Source organism: Rutilus rutilus (assembly GCF_951802725.1).
Source record: "Rutilus rutilus genome assembly, chromosome: 7".
Classification (NCBI taxonomy): domain Eukaryota; kingdom Metazoa; phylum Chordata; class Actinopteri; order Cypriniformes; family Leuciscidae; genus Rutilus; species Rutilus rutilus.
The window spans coordinates 16,122,922-16,147,790 of NC_140221.1; the positions used below are offsets into that span (position 1 = coordinate 16,122,922).

Genomic DNA, 24,869 nt, shown 5'->3' on the forward strand with positions numbered 1-24,869 from the left:
CAACTTGCTGAATATGCAGTGAGTGAAACTGGGATGCCAAACGTCACTGGCTGGACTTGTTCGTGTTTTGTCAGTTGTTATGTATGTATACAACACAATTTGTCCGTGGCGATCATCTATGAACTGCTTGATTACTTGATTATCATTTAAAAGGAGGCACGATGAATCATGAGACCAGACCACTGTTGGTCAATGATGAGCAAACAGAACAGGACAGATCCGAGCAGCACTCCTACCTGGAGTAAGTGTCACGTTATTGTCTTTAGGGGTTTTCTTCTTACCAAAAAAAAAAAAAAAAAAAGGTTCTGGAAAGATCTCATGTACAACAATGGTTGTCAAGGTGGTTCAAAGAACACCATGGTTTATATCCTCAAATAACTTCTACTGTTTTTTTAGTGGTTTGATTACAGATAATTGGCACTTAAAAATGTTATTCACTCAGTAATCTGTTAAAATTAATGAGGAAATATTCAAATATTGTCATACCAGAAAGAGTCTGCAATGACTTTTCATAAAGGGTTCCCAACTGGAACATGTTCAACTAGAATTATGAAACTTACCTACATTTTTATTGTTTCTTATCTAATTTTAACTTTTCGCTCAACAGTAAAGTTAAGAATGGGAAGTTGTACATGGCCACATTCGCAGCAGTTCTGGGACCCCTGAGTTTTGGGTTTGTGCTAGGTTATAGCTCTCCTGCCATACCTGAACTCTGCAGAATTCAAGACCCGAGACTGCAGCTCAGCAAAGATGAGGCTTCGTGGTTTGGGGTATGTGAATGCTTTTGGTCCGGTTTTACTTCTAAATGTGAATTTTTTTATTTATTTTTATCAACTACAATTTGGCCGTACAATAAAGGAAATGCTTGTCATTTTCAGTTCCCAGAACTTGCATTGTAGTGTCAGAGCTGGAGGGTGTTTAAAAGAGAACCAAAATCAAAATCTAATGTAGTGCATTAATATTTGATTGTTAAAAATACTGACAAGGGTTCAGATGTTTCAGCATTAGCCTTCTGTATATTTTTCTGTCTTGTAGGCTGTGGTGACCATTGGTGCGGCTCTTGGGGGTCTTCTGGGAGGATGGATTGTGGAGAAGATTGGACGAAAATTGAGCCTTATGTTCTGTGCAGTTCCATTCATCTTTGGGTTTACCATTATTATTGCTGCTCAGAACCACTGGATGTTATATGTTGGCAGAGTTCTCACTGGTCTGGCCAGTGGAGTGACTTCTCTTGTTGTACCTGTAAGAATTCCCTTTTTATTGCAATATTATGCAGAGTATAATAATAATAATCATAATAAAGCTATTGACTAAATTATTATTATTATAGACCGTAACAGAAGTAAAAATCCCATTCATTTTCTCCATAGGAGAATTTCTTTTTAGCGATAACTGACTGTGTTGAATCCATCAATCAATTCTTTCTTTAAATAATAATTTAACTGTGTGTGCGTGTGTGTGTGTGTGTGTGTTGTGTACACTATAATATATAGTATTTTATCAAACTCATGGATATTTAGTTCAATAGCTTTGATCAATCCACTTGACTTTTTTTTTTTCTCCATTTCTCCAGCTTTACATCTCGGAAATGGCTCATGAGCGTGTTAGGGGAACTTTGGGATCCTGCGTGCAACTTATGGTTGTTATAGGCATTATGGGAGCCTATATAACAGGTATTGGCTCTCATTTTAATCTTGTGACTGCATTATGACACTTGAGTGCCTTTGATGGTAATAGGGCTGTTCTACTCCAGTTAGCTGTGTGAGATGATTGTTAATGTTTAATCAGAAGACACATTTGAACATATGTCAATGACATCAGCGAGATTTTGCACATATAATGTCTCTTTTTCCAATGTAGCCTGCACTCCAATACTTTATTTGTTCTTTGAAATCAGCTCAGATGTGTGTGAATTCCATCCTAATTTTTGCTCTCGAGAATCCTTGTGGAATGACTCTAGTGACTTTCAGTATTGCATTAGTGGGATAGGTCAGGAGTTAGCACAGGAATGTCCCTCTTCGAAATGCACAGAGCCTGCATTGTACATGGCTCTGTCTGAGCTGTGTTTACATGAATAGTATGAGAACTTGACCCATACTGTGTGATCAGTTGTAGTTGAGTAAATGATGAATTGTAATTTTTGGCTGAAGTACTCTTTAAGTAATGCAAAATTAATTTTATCAGGTTTGTTCTTGGACTGGCGATGGTTAGCAATCACATCCTCTATCCCTCCCACAATAATGCTGGTGTTTATGTGCTTCATGCCGGAGACGCCACGGTTCCTGCTCTCCCAAGGAAAAAGAAGAGAGGCAGAGGAGGCCCTGCGCTTCCTCAGGGGTCCTGATGCCCCTGTAGAGTGGGAGTGTGCTAGGATAGAAGAGGCCTACAAAAATGAAGTTAGACATAACAAATCTCTCATTTCACATCTCAAACTTTGTTTGGTCTCGATTTAAATGTTGAGCTGCTTTTCAAAATTAAAAATCAACATGAATTGGCATTTTACTTTTATAGTTATTTATGACACCTGGGACCCTATCTTGCACCCAGCGCAATTGACTTTGTACACCATGTATCATTCCTATTTTGCACCCGCGCACAGCGGACTTTTCCCTCCACAGACGCACGTCGGTAAATTAGGAAATTAACTTGCTCTCCCGGGGGCGGTTCAGCGCAAAGACACTCGTGTTCGTGTTCCGGCGCAAACGTTCCCTGGTGCTATTTTGCAGGTTTAGAAAACAATTCCGCCAATGACCAGGAAAACCAAGTCTAAAGTCAGTGGCGCGTTGCGCATGTTATTCATATGCTATTTTAAGGGCGCATGCTTGGCCATAATCAATGTAGCATGTGCACAACGCACATACACTTTGCTTATCTCATCTAGACACAGACGCAGCAGTTCTCATTTTTAGAAAACCATACATTATTACAAGGAAAAATATTAACACACGAGGGAAATCATTGTTGTGTCCATGAAGATGTGAAAAAATAGGCATAAATCTAGCTTATACATTTACCCAAATTATTATACGCCTGTTTAACCGAAGCTAATTTGGGTGGGTTTCTCCCATCCCCAATGTCACTTCTCTGTCTTTTACGGCCCTGACGAGAACGTTGGTCTCCTCCGCTTTGAACCGCTCCTGGCGCGCGCCTGGCAAATCTGCCGTTATAATAGCAACCTGCCATGGAACAAGCATGCCTGCTCTTAAAGGGAATGTGAGATGTCGCTCTGACTGGTTTATTTCACGTTACACCCAAACCACACCTATGAATAATGAAGCTACTTCAGACCAACCCATTTTAGATTTGCGTCGGGTGCAAGAGTCATTTATCCTGCCGGTATAATAGCAACAGCACCCAAGACCCGCCCACAAAGTTACTTGTGTTTCAGATCGTTAAAATAGGGCCCCTGGTCTTTTCACGATCAGATTGCTGGACCAAGTGTAAACAGGCCCAAAGGGTTAGTTCACAAATTCTGTCATAATTTACTCAACCTCCTGTTTTAATTTAAATTAAGACATGAGGATGTCCAAATTTAATTTAGGCTTTAATTCAAATATATAAACGTATCATTATGCATTGATCTGAGACACCTACATAGAGCACATCAAATATGGTAAACATAAGCTCAACTGTGATTACTTGATGTACAATCTCATTGTTCCTGTGGAAGGTCAATAATTATGTGATGATGTGGAAAAAAAAGGCTAAATTAAATCTGTTCATCATTAAAAGCAAGCATGTCTCTTCAGAAGTCTTAGATTTAATCTGCTCAATTAATATGGATTTCTTTTATGATGTCTTTAGCATAATTGACAGATTTTTGGGGGGTGAACTATACCTTTAATTTTATCCAACAGAAATTGATTCATTAAATATGGGTGTAACCAAGTTTAATTTTATGTTTGATGTCTTTAAGTTTATCCCACTTTACCATAGCTTTTTATTTTATTTAATAAATAAAAAATTCTTTGCACAGCTGTATATAAGTCACTAAGATTGACATTTAATTGATTACAGGACCAAAGCTTCAGTCTGGCGGATCTGAAGGACCCTGGCATCTATAAGCCTTTAGGCGTAGGCATTATGATGATGCTGTTCCAGCAATTTACTGGCATTAATGCAATCATGTTTTATGCAGAGACGATATTCGAGCAGGCCCATTTCAAAGTGAGTGTTTGATGAAAAGAGTCTTCATGCTACTGTAAATGCACACTGTAATGTTCTTTATTGTCTGCCACAGAGCAGCGATGTGGCCACTGTTATTGTTGCGGCCACACAGGTGTTCTTCACTGCAGTTGCTGCTGTTATCATGGACAAGGCTGGGCGGAAAATTCTTCTCATCTTGTCTGGTAGAAGCATCTTTTGTGGAATAATACATTTGCACCACTGTTTTTGAAAGGAGAAAATGAATGATCTTCTATTTTGGTTCCCCCACAAGGTGTCACCATGTGTGTTAGTGAAGCAGTGTTTGGAGTGTATTTCAAGCTGACTGTGATGAAGCACAATAACTCCTCACTGACGAGTTTACTAACAGACGCCCAGGGTCCTCTGGCAGAGCAGACCCCGACAGACCTGACCTGGCTGGCTGTGGGAAGCATGGGCCTTTTCATTACAGGTTAGTAGAAATGTATTTCACTGAAACTTACCATAGAGCAAGAATTATTCAGCAGCTGTATTAAGATTTGCTAAAACACTGCAAGATGAAATGTTCAGATTATTCTAGCCTAAAACTACATACATAGAGAGGAAGTCAACTGCAGTTTGTTGGTTTGTATGTGTGCTAGGGGAGTAACAATTCACTTGTTTTCTCAAAGCATCGATTACAATTATGGATTTTTGAATCATGAATCACTTGTTTCTGTCAAGAAATTAATTAAAATGCAAAAAAAAAAAAGTCAAATTAATCGTAATATAGACACCAGATAAATGGTACTTCAAATACCTGGACAATGCACCTACTTAACCGAAAACAATTCATGGACTTCATGTTGGACATTTCATGGACTCAACTGTCACAGCTTTTCTTAAGTAGCCAATGTGGAGTGACCATCAGACTCTGTTGCTGGATGACAAAATAACCTTATATAATTCATACACTAGATCAGGGGTTCTCAAATCTGGCCCCTGAGAGCCCCTTTCCTGCCACTTTTAGCTCAAACCTTGATTAAACTCACTGCCTATAACTTTCTAGTAATCCTGAGGACCTTGATTAGCTTGTTTGGGTGTGTTTGATTAGGGTTGGAGCAAAAGTATATGGTATAGTTCAGTGGTTCCTAACCCTGGTACTGGAGTAAAAAACAGAGAGCATCAATGCTCACTATGCTCCCTTAGCAGAAATAATGTTACATTTCTGAAGCGCATAAAACATTTTTTTTATTACTATTATATGTCAGCATAAACACACATCACTAGACAGGTAGTGAACACATCTAGTTAATAGTCGGCTGAAATGTTTTATGAGGATATGAAACAGAACAATGTGTTTAAATGGCATAAAAAATAATCTCAAAAAAGATTTAGGTTTTGCCTGTTGTTGATTAATACCAGCGGTGACCTTCTACAACATGTAATGTCACCGTAAATTGAGTAATCACTGTCTAGTGAGCCAGGGTCCTTACCAGTGCCCGGATTCTTGTACAAGATATACTGATTCACAAGCTTGGGAGCTGATTGAGACGCACCCCAGGACCTAGTGCATCATTGGGACATAACTAGAGTGGCATTGTTCGTGCCCTCACAGATACATGCTGCACTCTTTATCACCTTTCATTGGATCATGCTCACTCTCCATTCTGTCCATTGACACTTTTTCTGAGCAGCTTTTTGAGAACCTCATGTTTGAGTCTCCTCAGGAGTTTAGTTTAAACTAAACTATCACTGACTATCACATGAGCAGATGATAGCTCAATAGTCTCGAGTCAAACTATTGATAAAGCTGCCAACTCATTTCATGGCCACTTTTACTTGAATCAAACATTTTTATTGTGTGAAAAGCTCACGTTTTATAAGATAAAACTGCCATTTTACTGGTATGTTTACTTATTTTGATGAGCAAAAGTCACTTGATATTAGGACATTGAGACAAGACCTTGAGGAAACCTTCCCCTGGTTTCACAGACAAGGTGAATATAATATGGTCATGCAGAAAAAGGCATTAATATGTGCTTTATAAGTACTAATAAACAGCCCAAATCCTAATAATATGCATGCTAATAAGCAACTAGTTAATAGTGAGAACTGGACCCTAAACTAAAGTGTTACCCATTTAATTGTTAAAAAGTTGCTTGGTGCAATAAACAATCTTAAGTAGCTTTTCTAAGACATAATTACATAACCTTATGAATGCACTTAAAAAACTGAATCAAATGCATGCAGTGATATCTAGTTTTCTTGCTACTACATGCCTCAAAGAAAAAATATTTCTCTCAAATTATGTAGCTATACTTGCGTTTTTGTCCAGTTCATATTTTTGGTGAAATAAGACAATGCGTAAGATAAGTGAACTGACTGCAGTTAGTCTGACTATCATTAACACATGTGTTTACCAGGTTTTGCTCTTGGTTGGGGTCCTACTCCTTGGCTGGTGATGTCCGAGATCTTTCCCACACGAGTGAGGGGAATGGGCAGTGCTCTGTGTGTGCTTACCAACTGGACCTGTGCCTTCATTGTCACCAAGACCTTCCAGAACCTCATGGTGAGCTGACGGTTATGTATTTTCCCCTGAAACGTTCTAGGTTTAATGAACAGGTCTAATACATGATCTCTTTCAGGATGCCATAACTAGTGCAGGGACATTCTGGATGTTCTCAGGACTGTGCGCTCTCAATGTCATATTCACTGCCATCTTTGTCCCTGAGACCAAAGGCAAAACTTTGGAGGAGATTCAAGCCCGGTTTAAAGGGACTCATCGGCGCTAGACATATTTTCTCCTCAGTGCCAACTCCAAAATATTGAAGAAACAAACTAGTTGCATTGGCATGTTTGAAGCTCATTATGTTTTCAAATAATGTAAATGTTTACAGATCAAAAATGTGTTGTCTTAATGTGATTTGTCATTGAATTAGTGTGTTGAATAAGTGGCTGATGTGATATGTTTCAGACAATGTTCAAAAAATTTTAACATGACTTATTTTTATACTGTTACTGTTGGCACACCCTTAAACATCATGATTTTACACTGTGTCTAATTTTGAACTTATTTGCAGGTCACATGACGAATTAACCTCAATAGAATTTTGCATGAACAACTATTCAATTGACACACAGTTTATATAAGCTTTATTTCCATTAGTTTTCATTGCAATTCCTCTGCATCAAAATAGTAGCTTGGGTTACATTTTGAAATTAGTATGTGCATGGCAGACGTTCTAATTTAAAATGTTACCCAAGTTACTATCTGATCTGATTCGATCGATCTCAAAAATATTTCTGAAATGTTGTTTAACTTGAAACTCATTTTTATATTCTGTAGATATATTTTCCGATAGATATATTATAAAAGTAAGATTTAAATAATAAAGATAAGTATTTCATTACCTGGTTGCACTGGTGACTACATACATTTTTTCTGACATCACTTGCTTTTTTTTTTTTGGTGCATAGCAAAGAAATTGAACCAAGTGCGATTAAACTAACTAATAATACATTCGATATACATGGTTACTGAACAACTCTGTCGTTTGCTTCGTTCATGAGGTGAGCAAAATTAAACAGAACTCTCAAAAGTGAAGTTGTATTGCTTTAGATTGTGGTACTGAGTGTGCACAGTATGACTCGCTATTCTGTAATAATGACAAGGATGAAAAATTAAAATGCCAAATGATATGATGTGCCAAGAATGATTTTTTTTTTGAAAAATGAAATTTGTAAAATTGTATTTTTAATATGCTGATAAATGCAGATAAAATTAACAACCTCAGCATTCTAAACATTTGTCAATTGCCTTTTTTTCCCCTAATGAATTACTTTTATTAAAATGAATGCCGTCTGGTACTAGATAGTGGTTTCATTTTCAATTATCCTTATGGAAATAGATGCATCTTGTTTGAAGATGCTAAATAATGGCATATGTCATGAGAGATGTAATCTGAAAATGGTCAAATTAAGAGGAAAATGTTTGTCTGATGTGCTACTGTAAGGATATTACGGGCCTCAGATAACTGGACTGTGATAAATGAATATGCATAACAAGAAGAGTATATACAGTGAGGAAAATAAGTATTTGAACACCCTGCTATTTTGCAAGTTCTCCCACTTGGAAATCATGGAGGGGTCTGAAATTGTCATCGTAGGTGCATGTCCACTGTGAGAGACATAATCAAAAAAAAAAATCCAGAAATCACAATATATGATTTTTTAACTATTTATTTGTATGATACAGCTGCAAATAAGTATTTGAACACCTGTCTATTAGCTAGAATTCTGACCCTCAAAGACCTGTTAGTCTGCCTTTAAAATGTCCACCTCCACTCCATTTATTATCCTAAATTAGATGCACCTGTTTGAGGTCGTTAGCTGCATAAAGACACCTGTCCACCCCATACAATCAGTAAGAATCCAACTACTAACATGGCCAAGACCAAAGAGCTGTCCAAAGACACTAGAGACAAAATTGTACACCTCCACAAGGCTGGAAAGGGCTACGGGGAAATTGCCAAGCAGCTTGGTGAAAAAAGGTCCACTGTTGGAGCAATCATTAGAAAATGGAAGAAGCTAAACATGACTGTCAATCTCCCTCGGACTGGGGCTCCATGCAAGATCTCACCTCGTGGGGTCTCAATGATCCTAAGAAAGGTGAGAAATCAGCCCAGAACTACACTGGAGGAGCTGGTCAATGACCTGAAAAGAGCTGGGACCACCGTTTCCAAGGTTACTGTTGGTAATACACTAAGACGTCATGGTTTGAAATCATGCATGGCACGGAAGGTTCCCCTGCTTAAACCAGCACATGTCAAGGCCCGTCTTAAGTTTGCCAATGACCATTTGGATGATCCAGAGGAGTCATGGGAGAAAGTCATGTGGTCAGATGAGACCAAAATAGAACTTTTTGGTCATAATTCCACTAAACGTGTTTGGAGGAAGAAGAATGATGAGTACCATCCCAAGAACACCATCCCTACTGTGAAGCATGGGGGTGGTAGCATCATGCTTTGGGGGTGTTTTTCTGCACATGGGACAGGGCGACTGCACTGTATTAAGGAGAGGATGACCGGGGCCATGTATTGCGAGATTTTGGGGAACAACCTCCTTCCCTCAGTTAGAGCATTGAAGATGGGTCGAGGCTGGGTCTTCCAACATGACAATGACCCGAAGCACACAGCCAGGATAACCAAGGAGTGGCTCTGTAAGAAGCATATCAAGGTTCTGGCGTGGCCTAGCCAGTCTCCAGACCTAAACCCAATAGAGAATCTTTGGAGGGAGCTCAAACTCCGTGTTTCTCAGCGACAGCCCAGAAACCTGACTGATCTAGAGAAGATCTGTGTGGAGGAGTGGGCCAAAATCCCTCCTGCAGTGTGTGCAAACCTGGTGAAAAACTACAGGAAACGTTTGACCTCTGTAAATGCAAACAAAGGCTACTGTACCAAATATTAACATGGATTTTCTCAGGTGTTCAAATACTTATTTGCAGCTGTATCATACAAATAAATAGTTAAAAAATCATACATTGTGATTTCTGGATTTTTTTTTTTAGATTATGTCTCTCACAGTGGACATGCACCTACGATGACAATTTCAGACCCCTCCATGATTTCTAAGTGGGAGAACTTGCAAAATAGCAGGGTGTTCAAATACTTATTTTCCTCACTGTAAGTGTATCTAACCAATAAACTTTGAAGAACAATGAGATGTGAAGCACCAATTTCTGTGTGTCTCATTCTTCTCATGTGGGCCCGCAAGAAAAGGATCTGAAGCAGTACACAGGCCCTTAAGAGAGCAGCCAGAAAAATGGAGCGCAACTGGAAGAAAAAAAAACTAGAGGTATTTCGCATTTCATGGAAAGATAGCTCGATTGCATACAGAGAGGCCTTAAAAGCTGCTAGATCTGCTTATTTTTCAACCCTATTAGAAGAAAATAAACAAAACCAAAATTAAAATTTATTTGAAACAGTGGCTAAACTAACGAAAAATAAAGCTTCAAGCCCAGAAGTTTCCAAAGCAGCACAGCAGGTTAATGACTTTATGAACTTCTTCACTTATAAGATTGATAATATCAGGGAGAAAATTATAACTATGCAACCATCTACTACAGTATCGCATCAGGGAGTGCATTGTAGTCTCCCTAAGGAAATATTTGATTCATTCATTGCTATAGGAGAGGAAGAATTTTCTAAACTCGTTAAATCATCTAAATCGACAACATGTATGTTAGACCCTATACTGACTAAGCTACTAAAAGAGATGCTTCTTAATATCATTAATTCATCTTTGTCATTGGGATACGTACCAAAAACTTTTGAGCTGGCTATGATTAAAATGCAAGTTGATCCTACAGAATTAGTCAATTACAGGCCGATCTCGAATCTACCTTTTCTGTCAAAGATACTAGAAAAGGCCGTATCTTCACAACTATGTTCCTTATTAGAAAGAAATTATATCTACGAGGATTTTCAATCAGGATTTAGTACTGAGTACTGAGACAGCTCTCATTAGAGTCACAAATGATTTGCTCTTATCATCCGATCGTGGTTGTATCTCTCTATTAGTGTTACTCGATCTTAGTGCTGCATTTGACACTATCGACCACAACATTCTTTTAAATAGACTCGAAAATTATGTTGGCATTAGTGGAATTGCATTAGCATGGTTTAAATCATACTTATCTGACTTACATCTATGAGATGTCTTATCGATCAAAAGTTCACTATGGTGTACCACAAGGCTCAGTACTAGGACCGTTGCTGTTCACTCTACATGCTACCCTTTAGAGATATAATTAGGAAGCATGGCATTAGTTTTCACTGTTATGCTGATGATACGCAGCTCTATATTTCTTCACACCCTGACAAAACTTACCAATTCACAAAATGACCGGAATGCATAGCTGATATAAAAAACTGGATGACTAGCAATTTCCTACTACTTAATTCTGAAAAAAACAGAGATTCTAATTACTGGACAAAAAACTTCCTCACGTAATAACCTAAAATACTGTCTAACACTTGATGGCTGCTCTGTCAAGTCCTCGTCATCGGTTAGGAACCTGGGTGTGCTCTTTGATACCAATCTTTCATTTGAAAGTCACGTGTCTAGTATCTGTAAAACCGCATTTTTTCATCTTAAAAATATATCTAAATTACGTCATATGCTCTCAATGAAAAATGCAGAACAATTAGTTAATGAGTTCATGAAATCAAGGCTAGATTATTGTAATGCTATTATGGGTGGTTGCCCTGCACGCTTAAACAAACTACAGCTGGTACAAAATGCAGCAGCTAGAGTTCTTACCAGAACCAGGAAGTATGACCATATTAGCCCTGTTCTGTCAACACTGCATTGGCTCCCTATAAACATCGTATCAATTTTAAAATATTGCTGATCACTTACAAAGCACTAAATGGTTTAGCTCCCCAGTACTTGAGCGAGCTCTTAATGCATTATAGTCCTCCACATCTATTGCGATCTCAAAATTCCGGCCAGTTGATAATACCTAGAATATCAAAATCGACTGCTGGCGGTAGATCCTTTTCCTATTTAGCACCTAAACTTTGGAACAATCTTCCTAACGTCCGGGAAGCAGACACACTCTGTCAGTTCAAATCTAGACTAAAAACACATCTCTTTGGCCTAGCATACACACACATTATAGACTTCTATAATTCAATGTTCGGCTGCATAGGTCAGCTGGAACCGGGAACACTCCCCATAAATCCGGATGTACTTGTTACATCATAAGAAGGATGGTGTCGACGCTAATATTAGTCTCTCTGTTTATCCAAGGCTTACCGCAGTCCCTCGGATCCAGGCTGTATCCAGATCTGATGAATGACCTGCGCCTGGACACGACAACAACGCAGTCCTGAAGTGTCAACCAGTCCCTCCCCTGTGAAGGCCTCCTTCCCTTCCCTTTACCTCAGTACAGATAAAATGTTGTTGGGATAATTCCGGTTCGCGTGGCTACGCAGACACGACAAAAATATCTGTATTATAAATGTTTAAGGCCAGACAAGTAGTTTATTGAGGGTTAATTTGTAAAGAAGGACCACACGCCTGCGCACATATATATTCAAACGCGCATACCTTTGGACTGATCACATAATGCGCATGTGGATTTCATAAGGATTTTCCTGTTAGAACGGTGTTGTGTTAGCGGCCCCTAAGTTAATAACTATGATCTTCGCAACGGAAGTGAATCAGTCAATCAAAACTAACTTTAGCTGGACAATAACTTTATCCTAGAGCTGTTGTAAAGCCTAAACAATCTTTTACGGTGATTTCCTATTATCTCTGTAAAGCTGCTTTGAAACAATCCATATTGTTAAAAGCGCTATATAAATGAAGGTGACTTGACTTGACCTGAGTTTGTGGGAAATTAACTATTGAATTCATTTTTCTTACTGCTACATAACATGGTGCAATGATTAATAGAACTACAACTTGAAATAGACAGTAATGCCATAAACATAAACATAAAAAAATAAGAAGAAAAAAAAATAAGAAACAATATTTGCCCCCTCAAACAGATATGTAAAGAACTAGTAATAGCACAAAAGTAGCTGTAATTAACAAGACAACCCATAATAACTTTATACTAGACAGAATAATTTCTTAAATTCAAAGTTAGATAGGGCCTATTAGTTTTTATGGACCACCCCTTACTTCAACCAGACCTCCCTGACCTCCCTCCCAGTCAGAAAGTGGTATAATATATATATATATATTTTTTTTTTTTGTATTTTTTTTTTTCAGTTCCAGTTATTTGTGGTTCCTATTTGACATTTCATGTATTGTGATGTTGTTCATTAATGATCCATCATAGCTTGTGCGGTCTCATGATGTTTTATCAACAAACTTCGGGAGGAGCACGTTCAGATACCCAATCAGCACGAGAGGAGGCCTACATATAAAACCGACTTACCTCTGTCCCACGACAGTTTTCCAGCATCCCTCCACCACCCCAACTCCTCACTCTCGACTGTTCCTATCCCAACCAGGGATGGGGGAGTACTCTGAGTTCAGGCCAAATTACGAGCTCTGAGCCCTCCCCATCGGACAGCACGCCAAATACGCAATCTCTTTACTCTATCTGGCCATGTAAGTGTGAACTCGTGAAATTACTAGAGTCTTCCAGCTGTTGTTTGAAGTATCCAGTGCTTGTATTTTTTAAAGTATGTGCATAAAGTTGTTATGCACTGTCTGAGAAGTAGAGGTATTCAGGAGTATTCAGAGATCTCTGTTTAGTTGTGCATCAGTGTACACTGTAATGAAGAGATTGGTGTTGTAACGTTTGTGTTGGGCCAGTGTAAGTCAAAGTCCAGGGTCATCTTACACCCACAGTCTGTCCCCTTGTAGAACAACATTTAAAGCAGAGTTGTCCAAAGATTGTTTTTAAAAAAGCATTATGTGTTTATGTCTATAATTATGCACCAGAGGAATGTCTGACAAATATGTTTTGTAATCCTCTGTATAGGATTCTGTTCTGTCATTTTTCAGTGATTTCATGTCAGATTCTCTAACATACAAAAATTGTTGCTGTTTTAAAAGTCTGAACATGTACACATGCACTGTGTGTATAGGGGTTGGGCTCCTGTCCTTCACAAACATTGCCTTGCGGTTGGCAAATATAAACCCAGGAGTTTCCCCACCGCTTCTGTGATATGTCATTAGTTTTGCATTTCCATACGGTGTTTGAACTTTCATCATGAATCTGGAATTAGCACTTTTGCTTTGTATGTTTTTAGGGACCCATGGTTTCAACAAACAGTATCCTGTTGAGCCTCAGCCCAACTTTGATGTGGAGAAAGTGAGTATGATTTTTCAATTTTTGGGAGTGTTTGAGCATTGAATGCATGTTTTTCATTAAATAGTGACATATGAATAAGAGACATTTTAAATGTGCACAGCATTATATCTGTTTCAAACAGTGAAGAGGTAGAACTGCAGTGGGATATAAGTTTACTTAAAGCACGGATCATGGTTCATCAGCTTACACTGTAAGAATATTTTTTTACCTTTAGGGTTACAACAGCTTGTCACTGGGGCAGTACCCATAAAAGGGCAACTTTGTACCTTATTTACCACTAAAAGGTGCATTTTAGTATAGAGTAGCAATATCTACCCTTAAGGTACAAAGTTGTCCTTCTAATGGTACTGCAGTGACAAAATGTTGTGTCCCTAAAGGTTTTTGCTATTTTTTTATTGAGAGTGTACATTTATTTCTATACAAGAATGAAAATGAGTGGTTTTGATGTATATTGAACAGATGCAGTGATGTAAAAAATATTCATAACTCCTGTATTAATTGTGAAATGAGTTTACAGAAAGAAACTTAAACTTAACATTGACTACTCCTGCATTGTGTCACCTTCTCTTTGTGCCACATTACATTTTGTTTGAAAATTCCTAGACATTTAGTTAGTTCTAGAAATAGGATATAATATGACAGAGCAAATTCGGTAACAAGGTCTCATTACCCAAACCATCACATATTTCAAGAAGCAGCTGACAACTCACCTCCCCACACCCTTAACTCAATGCACTTATTTTAATAATCTATTAGTAAATCTTGAAATTAACATTATGTTATTAATAATACATTATGTAATTAATAATGTTAACAAATGGAACCATACGTAACGCTAATTCTTTTTCAGGCACTGTATTTTCTGTAATAACAGTAATTATACAGGCTGTATAACCATCAGCTGGTACTACAGAACCCTTGGAAAACTTAGTGAACTGCAAACCATTTTTTACTTTCTTTTACTGTCAGTTTGCAGGTGAATGGTACCGTATTGGAATTGCAGATGAATCTGCGCTGTTTGCAATGTTCAAAAACCATCTGAAGGTTTCTAAAGGTCTTCTGGTACCAAATGACAATGGAAATGTGAACCTAACCATGTGGACCATGAGGTGCATAATTTTGGACAAGATATTGTTTCATATTTACATTATCACACCATCTCAAATAACAAAGGGAAAACATATTGTAAAACGTAATATTTGAGCTCTGCGCTAACAATCTGTATATATTTGAACTAACAGGCCATATGGATGTTCCGTCAATGTTTATTCATACAAGAAGACAGACGTTCCTGGAGAGTTCACTTACTTTAGCAAAAGTAAGCTCTCATTTCCTTTCTCTAACATCTTCGTGCTAACATCACATGTTTCTTATCACATGGCGTCATTGTTCACAGAACTGACTTCCAGAACTGACTCTCAAAAACTTTCAAATATATATTTAAACCAATTGCACACCTTCATCAGATCTACCAGAAAAATAACAAGATATTTCTTAATAATTATTATATACAGCATTTTGAGAATTTAGTGCAACATTTTATAAAATTAAACCAAATTGTAAAAAGTGGTAACCTGCGATTGTTACTTTAAAAAAATATTTCTACCTTATTTAACCCATAAGATTCAGTGATATTAAATAATATTTGAATTACAATTTTTAGGATACCATTTTTTTTTCATGTCTTTATAAACTTTATATACAGTAGTCAACATTTGAAGTGGATCAAAACCTTTCATCAAAGTTATACATGAATTTTTAAAAATACCTTAGTATAAAAATACCTTCTTGTCTTAGGACAAGTTTGATGAACTTTCTTCATCCACTTCAACTGTACTTCAATTTTAGTATACACTTCTTTATAACATTTACACAAACATAAACAGATCCAATCAATCCCTTAATTTAAAATGTACATGATGTGTCTGACCTTTTGTTAAGGGCACAGGATAACAAAAGACATCACGATAGTGGAGACCAATTACACTGATTATAGTTTGGTCCTTAAATACAAGAACATGGACAAAGAGTACACTCAAGTAGCTCTTTATGGTAAGTCTGAACTGATGATGTAAAAGATATGTCATGTATGCTGTCTTGGACATGCTAATCTGTCAGAAACATTGCTCCTAGGACGGTCATCCATACTAAGACCAGATCTAATTGAGAGATTCAGATCTTTTGCTTTATCTCTGGGCTTTTCTGAGGAGGCCATTGTCGCCCCAACAGATATTGGTAAGTTTGCATGTGATATAACGAACATAAACTGTTTATGTCAGACTGCCACACTGCAGAAAAAAAAAGAAAAAAGAAAAAAACAGGAATAAGCTACTGGGGCTAATGTTTAATGTTTATGTGACCTTAAATAGGGCCTCTAAAGTTTGCTGAATCAATAAAACACCATGCACACACAAAACTACCACGTCACTCTTAACAGGAATCATGTTGATCTACACTTTTACATTGTTTTACATTAATTTGTTGATTTGTAATGCATTTTTAATGTTTTTTTAGATCCCTGCCCTATCCTAGAACCAAGGTATGGATTTACTTCCTCATATATATGAGAGGTCGGGGCTAGTTGTCTGTATAGAGATGTGACTTCAAAAAGCAAAACATTCCACCGTTATTGCTCAAGAAATAACATATAGTTAATTTACAGTTGGGTATGTTGTCACAGTAGACTGGTAAACCTGTTTATCACTTAGTGACGCTTAGTTTGCATCCTTACGCCAGTAGGTGGCGACAAGTGACCGTCTTTATCAAATTATTCGTTCAAAAATACTGATTCATTCAGGAACGAAACACCACTTTGAGTTGTGAACGAAACTGGATGTGTTTGGCAGTTGGAAGTATTCTCTTTGTTTGAGCAATAACAGACAAGGTAGCTAACTGGTAATATTGTGTATAAAATATATGTGTTTGAAAAGTGGCTACATCACGGCTCTCTATGGTTAAATCTAAGTAATACTGTTATTCGCAACATCATGTTTTGAAATTGATGTTTTAAAAACAACATACAACACTGCTATAAAAACAAGTTTGTGTAACTGATGTTTCAAAACATTATTGCTACTATTATAGCCCTTGTGACAACTAGCCCCAGTCTCCCAGTGGCTGAAATACATGAGTTCTATGTGACGTTGATGATAATGATGTAAACCCCATGAAAAGCCTTGTTTTATCCAATCTAAAATATACACCACTGTTCACTCACCTGCAGGAATACAGCAGAATTCAGAGAGGACAAATCTGCACAAACTGTTAATCAGTCAGTCTTTGCCACTGAGAATCTTTCCAAAGTGTGATTGGACAGGATGTTTTTATCGGTAGGCTAACCCACTCGAACTTCATAACTAATTGTATACTTTCACCATCTTTCAGCCAGCCTTGGAGTCAGACCATGGGTTACATATATTCAATTTTGTTACACATTTGGGGAACAGTGTTTGTTTTAACGCAAACAATCATTGGAGAAATGCAACACTGTGACATCTTCAATGTAACGCAGTTTGTGCTACAACTGTAAACCAGCAGGTGGAGCTGTTGTATCCAGCCAGCATCACTGTTAAAATTCTGATCCACCTGACACTGATGTTTACTAACAGGCAGTGCTACTGATAATGGACATGCATTTGTGTGGTTGTTTGCTTAATGTTTACAGAAAATTGGTGTCAAATCATTTAACAATTCCACTGTATTTTCAAAATGAATAATAAAAAGGTTTTTTTTTTTTTTTTTTTTTTTTTTTTTTTGCAATTAAACTAAACATATAGGCCTATTCCATGTTACAAAACAAATAAATAAGCATATTACACATTTGTGTGTGTAATACCATTCAAAAGTTTTCAAGAGTTTTTTTAAAACAAGTATTATGCTCAACAAGGCTGCATTTATTTTAATAAAAATACAACAATAATATTGTAAAATAGCTATAATTTAAATTAAAATAACTATTTTATATTTTAATGTAATTTATTCCTGAATATTCAGCAGCCATTACAGTTCACTGTCACATAATCCTTCAGAAATAATTCTAATATGCTGATTTTGTGTTAACATTTCGTATTATCAATGTTGTGTATTCTTTTCAGAATTCTTTGATGATGTGTATATATATATATATCATTAATAATCTATGGATACACACACACACACACACACCATCATATATATATGTATATGTGCCATCTGAAATTTTCTTCTAGAATGATTTTTATCAAGCTCGTATATTTAAGTTCAATAATTTCACTTAAATGGCAATGCAAATGACCTATTAATTGTCATTTAAGTGAAATTACTTAACTTAAATATACAAGCTTTATAAAAATGATCATTCTAGAAGAAAATTTCAGATGGCACTTAGAGGCTTTTGCATCTGAACTCTTCATATATATATGTAATGGTTATGTTGGTAATGACGATGATTATGTAAACATTGTGTCAAATCATATTGTAAAATGCAGCCAATTAATCAGTCATTCAATTAGTAAATCAATCAATTAACTAGTTCCTGAAAAGCATTCCTCTACTATCATCACTTGTCAGCAACAAATGATGCGTGGCTTAGTTTGGTCCTTTGTCTGTCACCATATACCCCTCTTTGGGGTCCTCCGTCCCTTTCTACTCCTTCCACCCCTTTACATGTCCTTCCCCCACTCTCCACTCTCACCCAATTACCCCCCTCCCTCCCTATCAGACTGCTCCCTCACCCCTTTTTACGGAGTGCCATTATGCTGCGGTGGGTGAAGGGAAGAGGGGGATAACAATGAAGATAAAGAAAGCATGCGGTTAGAGGCTTGTGAATGGCTCCATTCAGCAAAGCCAGCCAAACAGAAAAGCAGCTCTGCTCTTCCAAACCCAGAAGTTTCTCTTAGTACAACTGGGTCTTTATCCTCTGTAATTATGTGCTAGCATATACATACATACATACATACATACATGCGCAAGCAGACACACTTTACTGTAGCACACAAATACAGTAAGCCACACAGTATATCAGTAAATAGTTAATGTCACAGGGTGATGAACGTTAATTTAACATCATTATAACACTGTCATTTAACATCTGACACCACTGGAGCAGAACACAAATTTAGACCTCCACTGTAAACGTTCATAACACTTAAATTGATAGTTATAGGCTTTTCTAAATGAAAATTGTGTCGTAATTTTCTCACTATCATGTCATTCCAAACCTGTATGGACACAAAAGAAGATATTTTGATAGATGTGTCAGTGTTTTATTTTGGTTTCTGTGTCCGTATTTTAAATTTTTTTACATACAATGAAACTTAGTTGTTTTCGACCCCACTGACTTTGTATGGACAAAAACTGTTGACATTTTCTAAAAAATATATATATTTTATGTTGGGCAGAAGAAATAAAATCATACAGGTTTGGAACGACATGAGGACAGACATGAGGACATGAGTAATGATGACAGAACTTTCCATTATTTTATTTTCTTTTGGGGGGTGGGGGGATAAACGCCTCATTTGTTAAGGTTCCACTGATGAACTTGGATCTGATTTCTCACAAACAATCATGTCTCGAAGTTCAAAATCTAGATGTCACTTAATAAGAAGGGCTTCATTTGTGTATACATTTTTTTCATATTATTTTGAGGATGCACAACCTCTGTGACATCTCAAATCTACATTTCTTGTTTGAAATGCATTAGTACCAAATCATCATCTTTGACATTCAATAATAAATATGATTTTAAGCATGCTTTTGCAAATGTTTTATTCACCTAAACACTTGGGGGAATAAACTCCAAGCACATACATTTCTGTGGTTTTAAGTTACTTAAATGAAACATTTTTGTCGGCGTTGCCATTCATGAAATGTATCGCTTCGCTCATGGCCCCTCCGCCTGTTACCTCACAGATGTGTAACCTCATCTGAGTGTGTCTGTGCTTATTAATCAAAATGAGACACACACACACACACACACACACACACACACACACACACACTCTGGACCAAACTGTGTGTCAGTATTTGGAGAAAGGAGGCTCCATATGGGCACTCCTGCATCTCTTTTCTGTGTTGGCAGCCAGGCAGATGTCACATGGTCTAACAGGTCACCGTGCACAGACATAAGACGAATAGCTGTGCAGTACAGACTGCATGGGGCCCCTCAGCCGTCTGCCAGCAGAGTCCCCCAGTTTACCCCACTCCCCACTACACACACACACACTATACACATAGATATTTCATGCTAGTTTTGTTATATTACGACTCCCTATTTATCAATATTACTGCAATCATTTTTTTGTTTTTATTAGATAATCTTGTTTTTGCTCGTTCTTATTTTATTTTGTTTTGTTTGCATGTCCTACATATAAAAATTGTTGAATTGCGTATTATTATATATTAGAATTACAATATGCATAGTGGCCAAAAGTGATGTGTAGATGGGGATATTTGTTTTTAAAAACCCTACAAAGTTCGATTAAACCATCAAAATATGAGTAAAATATTTTATATTTTTAAAAATGTTTTAAATATGAAGAAAGAAGAAAACACTAAACTTCATACAGGTTTTATTTTACTAAAAACAAAAAGTTCACAAAAGCTGGAAAAAGCATACATTGACTACACCATGATCAGTTATTAATATTTGGTTGGTTCTCTCTTGTTTTTGTTCATAATACATTTTTATTACAGCCTGGGCAAAAAGTATGTCCACACATTTTGCCATGTTTCATTGAGTTATCACAAATTAAACAATTGACCCCAAGCACAACTACATAATATTTATTTACATAATATGGCCACTATTGTATATAATGCAGGGTGGTCATTTCATCTACGCTGAAAATGTAGAATGTCAGAAATAAGAAAATATCAAACAAAGTAGCATTTATTTATATTTATATTGGTGATAGTATAAAAACACTTTTCAAACAGCATTTTACAAAAATAAATGGTATGCTTTAAACTATAAAATATAAAACAAAAGATAATTTTGTAGATATTTATGGCAGTTAACATAATGCTTTTGGAAAGATGGTCTTTGGCATGCTATACTCTACCTAAATGATTTCATTTTTGCTGATAATAAGCATGTATTGTCATGGCGCGAATGAAAAGTCAAGGATTCAATAGCAAGTGAATACTGGTGTTTATTAACACAATAGAAGATGAAGTGCAGGTAGAGATATAAGGCAACGTAGAAACTCAGGCTCGGCAACGCAGGACTCAGTGGGCAGACAGCAACGGACGAACCGCAGACAATCCTCAGAACAGGTAGACGAATCTCGGAACAGGAATACAGGAACTAGATCCTCGGAACAGGCAGACGAATCTCAGAACAGAAACTGGAGCAAGGAAGAGAAGACTGTGAGCTGAGCCTGAGAACCTCCACAACCATCTGACAAAGACAAGACGAGGTGACAAACAATATATAGGACATTCTCATTCAAAACAGCTGGCGCTGATCAGCTCATCAGCGATAACGAGCCATGCTGATGAGCCGCGCCCATTCATATACAACACGCACACACATAGCAAGGCGAGTCAATGAATCCGTGAACCGTGACAGTACCCCCCCTCCTAGGAACGCCGCCTGGCGTTCCCAGACACCCTTACCTGTCGATTGTAATCATCGATAAGGGAGTGATCCAGGATGTCCCTAGCCGGAACCCAACTTCTCTCCTCCGGACCGTAACCTTCCCAGTCCACCAAGTACTGGAATCCGCGTCCCCTCCGCCTTGAGTCCAGTATACGATTGACCGAATAAGTAGGTTCCCCATCTACGAGACGCGGCGGGGGAGGAACCGGAACTGGCGGGTTAATCGCTGATCGAAACACAGGCTTAATCTTGGATACATGGAAAACGGGATGAATTCTCCTGTACGCTGGAGGAAGGTTGAGGCGGACTGCCACCGGACTAATGATCTTGGTGACAGTGAACGGGCCAATGAATTTGGGAGCAAGCTTATTAGAAACGGAGCGTAGAGGAATGTTCCTGGTTGAAAGCCACACTTTTTGACCAACGACGTATACGGGAGGCTTGGACCGGTGGCGATCGGCTTTAGCCTTGGTGCGCGCCCCCACCTGGAGTAGAGTCTCACGGGCTCTAGTCCATGTGCGGTGACACCTCTGGACGAAGGCGTGAGCGGAGGGGACCGCGACCTCGGATTCCAGACTGGGAAAAATTGGTGGCTGGTAACCTACACTACATTCAAACGGAGATAGGCCCGTGGACGACACTGGTAACGTATTGTGCGCGTACTCCACCATTGAAAGTTGCTGACTCCAGGAGGAAGGATTCTTGGAGACCAAACATCGTAACACCCTTTCCAAATCTTGGTTGGCTCTCTCGGTTTGACCATTGCTCTGGGGGTGAAACCCTGAGGACAGACTGACAGTCGCTCCCAGTAACTTACAAAACTCTCGCCAAAATTTGGACACAAACTGGGGTCCTCTGTCAGAAACCACGTCTATCGGGAGGCCATGTAAGCGAAAGACGTGATCTACAACGGTCAACGCTGTCTCCTTGGCTGAGGGTAATTTGGGCAAGGGAATAAAATGAGCCGCCTTCGAGAACCGGTCCACCACAGTCAAAACGACCGTATTGCCCTGAGAGGGTGGGAGGGCGGTGATAAAATCTAGCGCAATGTGGGACCAGGGTCTCGAAGGGACAGGCAGCGGTTGAAGTAACCCATCTGGGGGTCGATTGGAAGTCTTACCAGTGGCACAAACCGAGCAAGCCAAAACAAAACTGTGGATGTCACGAGCCATCAGTGGCCACCAGAACCGTTGCTTGACTAAAAAACTAGTGCGATTAACTCCTGGGTGGCAAGCTACATTGGAACAATGACCCCACTGAATGACGTCGGACCGTAATCCCTCCGGCACAAACAAACGATTCGGTGGGCAACCGGGCGGAGGCGTTACCCCTTCTAAGGCCAATTTGACCTTCGACTCGACCTCCCATGTGAGTGTGGAGACAAATAGGGTCTCAGGTAAAATGCACTCGGGAGTAGACGGGCGATCGGAATGGTCAAAAATACGCGATAAAGAATCGGGTTTGATGTTTTTGGAACCCGGGCGGTACGAGAGAGAAAAATCAAAACGACCGAAAAAAAGTGCCCACCGAGCCTGCCTGGAGTTCAATCTTTTGGCGGTTCTGATATATTCCAGGTTCTTATGATCGGTCCAGACGATAAAAGGTACCCCCGATCCCTCTAACCAGTGACGCCATTCTTCCAATGCTAACTTAACTGCCAACAACTCTCTGTTACCAATGTCGTAGTTACGTTCGGCAGGCGATAAACGACGGGACAAAAACGCGCAGGGATGCATCTTGTCGTCTGTGGAAGAACGCTGGGATAGCACTGCTCCTACCCCCACCTCTGATGCATCGACCTCCACCACAAACTGACGTGACGGATCAGGGGCTATAAGGATGGGGGCTGAAACGAAGCGGCCTTTCAGTTTAGCAAACACAGCCTCAGCTGTGTCTGACCACCTGAACGCCGTTCTGGGGGAGGTCAAGGCAGTCAGAGGCGCGGCTAGTTGGCTGAAATTGCGAATAAAACGCCGGTAGAAATTGGCAAACCCCAGAAACCTCTGTAGGGCCTTACGGGAATCTGGACTTGGCCACTCTACCACAGCCTTAACCTTCTCAGGATCCATTCGCATTCCCTCAGACGAAATGATGTACCCTAGGAAAGGAACAGACTGTGCATGAAAAGCGCATTTCTCCGCCTTGACAAAAAGCCCATTCTCTAGCAACCTCTGAAGCACTCGTCTGACGTGTTGAACGTGTTCCTGGAGAGACGAAGAAACAATCAATATGTCATCCAGGTAAACATATATGAACTGGTCTACCATGTCTCTCAACACGTCGTTGATGAGTGCTTGGAAGACCGCTGGGGAGTTGGAAAGCCCGAACGGCATAACCAAATATTCAAAGTGCCCCCTGGGGGTGTTGAACGCGGTCTTCCATTCATCCCCCTTCCTGATGCGAACCAAATGATATGCATTACGTAAATCCAATTTTGTGAAGATAGATGCTCCCTGCAACCTCTCGAAGGCTGAAGACATCAACGGCAAAGGATAAGTATTCTTTACCGTGATGTTATTCAACCCCCGGTAATCAATACAAGGTCGCAGTGAACCATCCTTCTTCCCCACAAAAAAGAATCCCGCCCCCGCTGGAGAAGAGGAAGGGCGGATGAATCCAGTTGCTAGAGAATCAGAAATATATTTCTCCATAGCCTCCCTTTCTGGAACAGAAAGCGAATATAACTTGCCCTTAGGCGGAGACGTACCTGGCAGTAGATCTATAGCACAGTCATAGGGACGATGCGGAGGAAGAGAAGCAGCCCGAGACTTACTGAACACCTCCTTCAGGTCGAGATACTCTGGTGGCACGTTAGACAGATTCACTGGCTCCTCCTGCAACACAGAACAAGAAACAGACGGAACAGCAGACGAAAGACATGAGGCATAACACTGATTACTCCAAGTGGACACGGAGTTCTGACCCCACTCTATCCTGGGTCCGTGTTTCACCAACCACGGATGACCCAGGACAATGGGAGCGTGAGGTGACTGAGTGAGGTATAGTGAGGTCTCAGTGTGGTTACCCGAGGTGATAAGTGTGATGGGTCCAGTGGTGTGAGTGATGCCCGGAAGTTCCTGTCCATTTAATGCGTGAATGGTGATACTGTGCTCCAGCGGTGTGATGGGGATGTGAAGTTTCTGTGCCAAGGAAAAGTCCATAAGATTCTCCTCCGCTCCTGAATCCACCAGCGCCTGGCCGTTGAAGGTGTGGTCTGCCCACTGGAGTCTCACCGGGAGGAGGGTGGCGTTCGAGGGTCTGGTCAAGGATATCCCGCCCGACAGTAGCCTCCGTCCTACCGCCGGGCTTGGCCTTTTAAAGGACAGT

The 24,869-nt window shown here is 39.1% G+C and overlaps 2 protein-coding genes and 1 long non-coding RNA gene across 5 annotated transcripts; all 3 read left to right on the forward strand.

The window, feature by feature from the left end:
- The first annotated feature begins 4 nt into the window (after window positions 1-4).
- On the forward strand, window positions 5-12,616 carry slc2a8 (solute carrier family 2 member 8). Of its 2 annotated transcripts, none has more exons than XM_084414641.1 (11): window positions 5-81; window positions 154-241; window positions 608-770; window positions 1,036-1,242; window positions 1,574-1,673; window positions 2,185-2,396; window positions 4,018-4,167; window positions 4,241-4,349; window positions 4,439-4,615; window positions 6,549-6,694; window positions 6,771-7,822. In XM_084414641.1, the coding sequence occupies exons 2-11, from the start codon at window positions 162-164 to the stop codon at window positions 6,915-6,917; spliced, it is 1,491 nt and encodes a 496-aa protein (XP_084270767.1). In that variant the 5' UTR covers window positions 5-81; window positions 154-161; the 3' UTR covers window positions 6,918-7,822. The 2 variants fall into 2 exon arrangements, 1 of the variants encoding a protein (XP_084270767.1); XR_014628005.1 differs by lacking the exon at window positions 6,771-7,822 and adding exons at window positions 9,898-9,978; window positions 11,938-12,616 and having other exon boundaries at window positions 10-241.
- LOC311294025 lies at window positions 8,062-9,852 on the forward strand. The gene is made up of 2 exons (XR_014628006.1): window positions 8,062-8,204; window positions 9,812-9,852. It is a non-coding gene; the product is annotated as an uncharacterized lncRNA (long non-coding RNA).
- A 1,173-nt stretch (window positions 12,617-13,789) lies between the features above and the next one.
- lcn15 (lipocalin 15) lies at window positions 13,790-17,800 on the forward strand. Of its 2 annotated transcripts, none has more exons than XM_084414642.1 (7): window positions 13,790-13,960; window positions 14,930-15,069; window positions 15,202-15,278; window positions 15,902-16,012; window positions 16,094-16,195; window positions 16,475-16,499; window positions 17,345-17,800. In XM_084414642.1, the coding sequence occupies exons 1-7, from the start codon at window positions 13,859-13,861 to the stop codon at window positions 17,487-17,489; spliced, it is 702 nt and encodes a 233-aa protein (XP_084270768.1). In that variant the 5' UTR covers window positions 13,790-13,858; the 3' UTR covers window positions 17,490-17,800. The 2 variants fall into 2 exon arrangements, with proteins under 2 accessions (XP_084270768.1, XP_084270769.1); XM_084414643.1 differs by having other exon boundaries at window positions 17,184-17,781.
- Window positions 17,801-24,869: the final 7,069 nt, after the last annotated feature.

Bases quoted from the DNA above. Each gene is read 5' to 3' on its own strand.
- lcn15 (XM_084414642.1), top strand. From the start codon at position 13,859: ATGAATCTGGAATTAGCACTTTTGCTTTGTATGTTTTTAGGGACCCAT. The intron at 13,961-14,929 runs GTGAGTATGATT...TTTTACTGTCAG, and splicing joins CCAACTTTGATGTGGAGAAA to TTTGCAGGTGAATGGTACCG. The intron at 15,279-15,901 runs GTAAGCTCTCAT...CCTTTTGTTAAG, and splicing joins GTTCACTTACTTTAGCAAAA to GGCACAGGATAACAAAAGAC.
- slc2a8 (XM_084414641.1), top strand. From the start codon at position 162: ATGAATCATGAGACCAGACCACTGTTGGTCAATGATGAGCAAACAGAA. The intron at 2,397-4,017 runs GTTAGACATAAC...AATTGATTACAG, and splicing joins AAGAGGCCTACAAAAATGAA to GACCAAAGCTTCAGTCTGGC. The intron at 4,616-6,548 runs GTTAGTAGAAAT...TGTGTTTACCAG, and splicing joins CATGGGCCTTTTCATTACAG to GTTTTGCTCTTGGTTGGGGT.